This window comes from Girardinichthys multiradiatus, chromosome X, assembly GCF_021462225.1.
Source record: "Girardinichthys multiradiatus isolate DD_20200921_A chromosome X, DD_fGirMul_XY1, whole genome shotgun sequence".
Classification (NCBI taxonomy): Eukaryota; Metazoa; Chordata; class Actinopteri; order Cyprinodontiformes; family Goodeidae; genus Girardinichthys; species Girardinichthys multiradiatus.
The window spans coordinates 10,886,838-10,893,144 of NC_061817.1; the positions used below are offsets into that span (position 1 = coordinate 10,886,838).

Below are 6,307 nucleotides of genomic sequence, written 5' to 3' on the forward strand. Positions count from 1 at the left end.
TTATATTTTATACATCTCAAATTTACCTGGGCATAATGAAAGGTAACTCGGAAACTTGTTTGAGAGAAGTAAAGTAGAGAGTAAATAGGGTTTTTTTCTTATTCTAAAGGCACAGAAGCATTATTCTTTTTCCTCCGCAACATTACAAGCAGTTTGCGTAGCCATGCTCCAGTCCAGTAGGCGGCGGTAAAATGCAATGACTTGAATGTAATCCGCCTGGAATCAGAAGAAGTGGGCAGAAGAAAATGGCGGCGTCCATACTGGTCCAGAGGACGGCAGCGTTATGTGGGACTTTTAAGGGAATTTCAGTGTCCAAAGCTGTTCGTCCTGTGAACAGTCATTATGGGTTTATGTTGCAGACTGCCTGCTATAACCCCAGACCGCTGAGGCTGAACCTCCGGGGGCCCTACATTCCCGACAAAGACAGTATTAAAACCCCGGAGTGGCAGAAGACGGCTCGGTATGACAGGAAGCTGTTCGGCCGCTTCGGCTCAGCCTCGCACATCGACCCTGCGTCTCTGTGGCCATCTCATGAGGAGCTGGAGAAAATCATAGCGGAGGAAAAACAGTGGCACCCCCCTTTGGAAGTGATGCTGAAGAACATAGAAGCCAAGGAGAAGGAGGAAACCGAGAAGCGGCTCGCAAAGTAAGTCATTCTGTTCCGCTGGCCTGGTTGGTCAGTTTCTACATTTTCTGTTCATTTTAAAGCATTGAATGGGAATATGATGCAGCTTTTTCTGTAAACTCCACCATGCTGGAGGTTAAATCACATTTTCACATGTTACAACCACAAACTACAATGGATTTTATGTGACAAACGTTTTTTTTTCAGCTCACCTATGCTGAAGAAAAGCCTCCCCACAGCATGATCCTCCCGTCACCATACTTCACTGTAGGAAATGGCTCTTTTTAGGATGAGGGTGTGCATTTAACAAAATGTACCTTTATGCAATAGTGGCACTTAGTCATTGTTTGAAATTATGTCATAACAAGTCTCATGTGCTCTGGCAAGCCTAGACCAGACTTAAACTTGTTGGTAAACATGTGAAATGCCATGTGAGGTGGAACACTACCCCTGCAATCCAACCTAAACCAAGAGCGGTTGTCTTGCTGTTAGATGTGTCCCTGCTCCAACTCACCTAAATCAAACAAATACATCATTACTAGGTATCTGAAGAACTGGGCCTAGACTACTTTCAGAGAAGACCAGAGTTTTAGACCCCTGACCTAAACAAAATAACATCATTTTTTTTTTTACCTAGAACATAGAAGTGCTTAATGCTTTGTAAAGTAAAGTTGGGATCCTGATGAGCTGACCTCAGCTGGAAAATTAGCCAGCAATGTGTGCCTTTTTGTTTCTGTGTAGCCATTTCATGACTAGCGAAGATCGATACCGATCTGTCCTACTGGAATACCTTGTTTTCTTGTCTTTTCCATTTTGAAGTGTGGCTTCTTTGTCACATCATATTAAAGCCCCAGTGAAACAGGAAGTAATGGATAAATAAAAGTTCTTTAACCGTCTAATCAACCAAAGAACATTAAGATTAGATTTTTCTAAAGTTTGTAGTGTAAGATACAGGTCCTTCTCAAAATATTAGCATATTGTGATAAAGTTCATTATTTTCCATAATGTAATGATGAAAATTTAACATTCATATATTTTAGATTCATTGCACACTAACTGAAATATTTCAGGTCTTTTATTGTCTTAATATGGATGATTTTGGCATACAGCTCATGAAAACCCAAAATTCCTATCTCACAAAATTAGCATATTTCATCCGAAGAATAAAAGAAAAGTGTTTTTAATACAAAAAACGTCAACCTTCAAATAATCATGTACAGTTATGCACTCAATACTTGGTCGGGAATCCTTTTGCAGAAATGACAGCTTCAATGCGGCGTGGCATGGAGGCAATCAGCCTGTGGCACTGCTGAGGTCTTATGGAGGCCCAGGATGCTTCGATAGCGGCCTTTAGCTCATCCAGAGTGTTGGGTCTTGAGTCTCTCAACGTTCTCTTCACAATATCCCACAGATTCTCTATGGGGTTCAGGTCAGGAGAGTTGGCAGGCCAATTGAGCACAGTGATACCATGGTCAGTAAACCATTTACCAGTGGTTTTGGCACTGTGAGCAGGTGCCAGGTCGTGCTGAAAAATGAAATCTTCATCTCCATAAAGCTTTTCAGCAGATGGAAGCATGAAGTGCTCCAAAATCTCCTGATAGCTAGCTGCATTGACCCTGCCCTTGATAAAACACAGTGGACCAACACCAGCAGCTGACACGGCACCCCAGACCATCACTGACTGTGGATACTTGACACTGGACTTCTGGCATTTTGGCATTTCCTTCTCCCCAGTCTTCCTCCAGACTCTGGCACCTTGATTTCCGAATGACATGCAGAATTTGCTTTCATCCGAAAAAAGTACTTTGGACCACTGAGCAACAGTCCAGTGCTGCTTCTCTGTAGCCCAGGTCTGGGGAATGCGGCACCTGTAGCCCATTTCCTGCACACGCCTGTGCACGGTGGCTCTGGATGTTTCTACTCCAGACTCAGTCCACTGCTTCCGCAGGTCCCCCAAGGTCTGGAATCGGCCCTTCTCCACAATCTTCCTCAGGGTCCGGTCACCTCTTCTCGTTGTGCAGCGTTTTCTGCCACACTTTTTCCTTCCCACAGACTTCCCACTGAGGTGCCTTGATACAGCACTCTGGGAACAGCCTATTCGTTCAGAAATGTCTTTCTGTGTCTTACCCTCTTGCTTGAGGGTGTCAATAGTGGCCTTCTGGACAGCAGTCAGGTCGGCAGTCTTACCCATGATTGGGGTTTTGAGTGATGAACCAGGCTGGGAGTTTTAAAGGCCTCAGGAATCTTTTGCAGGTGTTTAGAGTTAACTTGTTGATTCAGATGATTAGGTTCATAGCTCGTTTAGAGACCCTTTTAATGATATGCTAATTTTGTGAGATAGGAATTTTGGGTTTTCATGAGCTGTATGCCAAAATCATCCGTATTAAGACAATAAAAGACCTGAAATATTTCAGTTAGTGTGCAATGAATCTAAAATATATGAATGTTAAATTTTCATCATGACATTATGGAAAATAATGAACTTTATCACAATATGCTAATATTTTGAGAAGGACCTGTAATTGTTTTCTGCAATATAAGACAAATCTCTTTTCGGAGGTATTTGACACATTTATTAGTGATAGATCTCACAGATTTATTTTTCAGTCTATCATCTGAAACTGGAAGGAGCATGGCACAGCTACAATCGTGCCATGGGGAAACGTGGTGGTGCCACCATCATGGCTGGCTGGAATGATTTGCTTCTGCAGGAGCAGGGAAGCTGGTTGCAGATGATAGGAAGTTGAATGGAAATAAATTCAGCTGTTAGGGGCTGTGGGGGGTACCACAGTGTTCTGATGTTTATTAGTAAAAAATATATTTTTTCTTCCATTAAAGTTTGTGGTTGTAATGTGACAAAATGTAAAAAAGGTTCAAGGGGCATGGTGACACAAGGCGCTGTAAGTGGATAGATTTATTCCTTTTGTTTGTTTTTGTTGTTCCTTTAGTCTATTCTTATGACACTGTTATATGTCTACTAATTTAGTGAAGCTTATAGTTGTAATAGTAATTCATTAGGAAGAAATGTAGGGATTTAGAATACATTTTGCTTTTGACCAAAGAAGAAAGATGCACCGAGGAATAAGAGTTAAATGGCCCTTGTCTGTTTCTGGTTTAGTTTATAGTAATACAGATTATGTTTAAAACACAGTTTAAGTGTAGCTGTCATTGAGAGAAAAATATGATTTAAATGCTTTGTCTTGTATGGTTTATTAACTCTTATGTTAACCTCAGCTGTGTTATTAGGCAACACTGACTGTTTTCTTTAATCTTTCCATCGCAGAGAAAAACTCATTGCAGCAAACATGGCCAAGATGCCCAAGATGATCGAAGACTGGCGCAGAGAAAAGCGCGAGACCAAACGAAAGCTAAAAGAAGAAAAGGCTCAAAAAGCAAAGCTACTGGCTGAGGCACGGGAGCGCTTTGGTTACAGCATGGACCCCCGCAGCCCCAAGTTCCTGGAAATGGTCGCAGAGATAGAGAAGGAAGAGAAGAAGAAGAAGAAGCTGCTGAAGCGTCGAGTGAAGGAGGAGCAGGTAGCAGCACCGCCTGTTGCCCAGTCGTAGTCCTGGTCTCAGCTGTAATAAAAAAAAAAGAAAAAAGCTTTTGCTGCTTGATTCTGATTTAATCAGTCATGGCAGGAATTGTATTTATTGTGCTGGAAAATGGACTTCAAAGAACTGTGCATTGGACCTGTATGAGTGAGTCTGAGAAGCAGTTCAGTCTTGTTTTATTATCTGACACCAGTCTGGATTAAACCCACCATTTTCTTTCACGCTGGAAAACAAATTTCTTCTCTACATTCTTCCTTCTTCTTCTCACTTCTTTTGAATAAAATAAAATTGTTCCAAACCACCATTTTGTTTTAAATCCTTTTAAAGGACAAAGATAAAAACAAGCTAACACATGGAATGCTAATATTTTTCAAATAAAATCAAAATCTTCCATTTACATAGCAGATTCAGTTTTTGTCTATAGTAAGACAGTCTTTGCAAAAGTATTCAACTCCTTGAACTTAAAAATCACATCACGCTACAACCTTCTGTTGTTTTTAATAGAGATTATATGGGATAGAACAACTCAAACTAGTGCACAACTGAACTGGAAGGAAAAGGTGTTACGGTTTTACATTAGTTTTTTTTTTATTGCACAGACTTGTTTTCAGTCCCATGAGTCAATACTTCATGGAACTACCTTTTACTGCAACTAGATCCTCAGGTCTTTGGAGTACGCCTCTGCCAGCTTGGCAGGTCCAGACAGTGGAACTTTAGCCCATTCTTCTTCACATATTAGCTCAAGCTCAGTTAGACTGGGTGGAGATTGTTTGAACGGCAATTTTTGTAGTCTTGCCACAGATTCATAATTTACTTTAGGTCTGGACTTTGATTAGGCCATTCTTAGCAATATGCTTTGATTGAAACCATTTCATCGTAGCTCTATCGTGTGTTTAGGGCTTTTGCGCTGCTGGACGGTGAACCTCCACCCCAGTCCCAAGTCTTTAGCAGCCTCTAACGCGTTCTCCTCTGGGATTGTCTTGTATTTAGCTCCGTCCATCTTGCCATCAACTCTGGCCAACTTTCCTGTTCCTGATTAAGTATTCCCACAGCATGATTCTACCACTCCCATGTTTTATCATGGGAATCGTGTGCTCAGGGGGGATATACAGTGTTACCTTTCTGCCACACAGCTTTTTGTGTTTAGGTAAATGTTCTCAAGAGTTACCATGGGCCTCCTGGCTTTTTCTCGTTTTTGTCAGTTTAGGTGGACAGCCGTGTCTTGTTAGGTTTGTACGTGTGCCATACTTGTTCCATGTTTAGATGAGGCAAGGAACATGTGGACTCTGTTTACTAATTAATTGACTTTAGGAAATTAGTTGCGCTGGATTTTATTAAGGGGTATCAGAGTAAAGGGGGCTGAGATCAGGACAAAATGCAGAAAAGGTCAAAAAATATGAATACATTTGCAAGGCACTGTAAAACAGAAAAACATACCCACAATCCATGCATCACAGTTTGGATGCATAGTACTCTGGCTAGAGGATCAAGATTTTCACACCAGCCATTTAAACTGACTTTGACATTTACAGGAAAGGAGGTTCCCCATTGATCCCTGCCCCATCTTCCTCTCCATGAATAATCTACAGGGGTTGGACAATGAAACTGAGACACCTGTCATTTTAGTGTGGGAGGTTTCATGGCTAAATTGGACCAGCCTGGTAGCCAGTCTTCATTGATTGCACATTGCACCAGTAAGAGCTGAGTGTGAAGGTTCAATTAGCAGGGTAAGAGCACAGTTTTGCTCAAAATATTGAAATGCACACAACATTATGGGTGACATATCAGAGTTCAAAAGAGGACAAATTGTTGGTGCACATCTTGCTGGCACATCTGTGACCAAGACAGCAAGTCTTTGTGATGTATCAAGAGCCACGGTATCCAGGGTAATGTCAGCATACCACCAAGAAGGATGAACCACATCCAACAGGATTAAACTGTGGACGCAAGAGGAAGCTGTCTGAAAGGGATGTTTGGGTGCTAACCCGGATTGTATCCAAAAAACATAAAACCACGGCTGCCCAAATCACGGCAGAATTAAATGTGCACCTCAACTCTCCTGTTTCCACCAGAACTGTCCATCAGGAGCTCCACAGGGTCAATATACACGGCCGGGCTGCTATAGCCA

General features: G+C 41.8%; 1 protein-coding gene across 1 annotated transcript; it reads left to right on the forward strand.

Annotated features, from left to right (window-relative positions):
- Positions 1 to 209: 209 nt before the first annotated feature.
- LOC124863009 (growth arrest and DNA damage-inducible proteins-interacting protein 1-like) lies at positions 210 to 4,483 on the forward strand. Its single transcript, XM_047357241.1, has 2 exons — positions 210 to 646; positions 3,909 to 4,483. Exons 1-2 carry the CDS (start codon positions 246 to 248, stop codon positions 4,189 to 4,191), a joined length of 684 nt encoding a protein of 227 aa, XP_047213197.1. The 5' UTR covers positions 210 to 245; the 3' UTR covers positions 4,192 to 4,483.
- The last annotated feature ends 1,824 nt before the right edge of the window (positions 4,484 to 6,307 follow it).

What these genes read in the sequence shown, in the direction of transcription:
- LOC124863009 (XM_047357241.1), top strand. Translation starts at nt 246, where the DNA reads ATGGCGGCGTCCATACTGGTCCAGAGGACGGCAGCGTTATGTGGGACT. An exon ending in ACCGAGAAGCGGCTCGCAAA is followed by an intron (nt 647 to 3,908) that starts GTAAGTCATTCT and finishes TTTCCATCGCAG; the next exon opens with AGAAAAACTCATTGCAGCAA.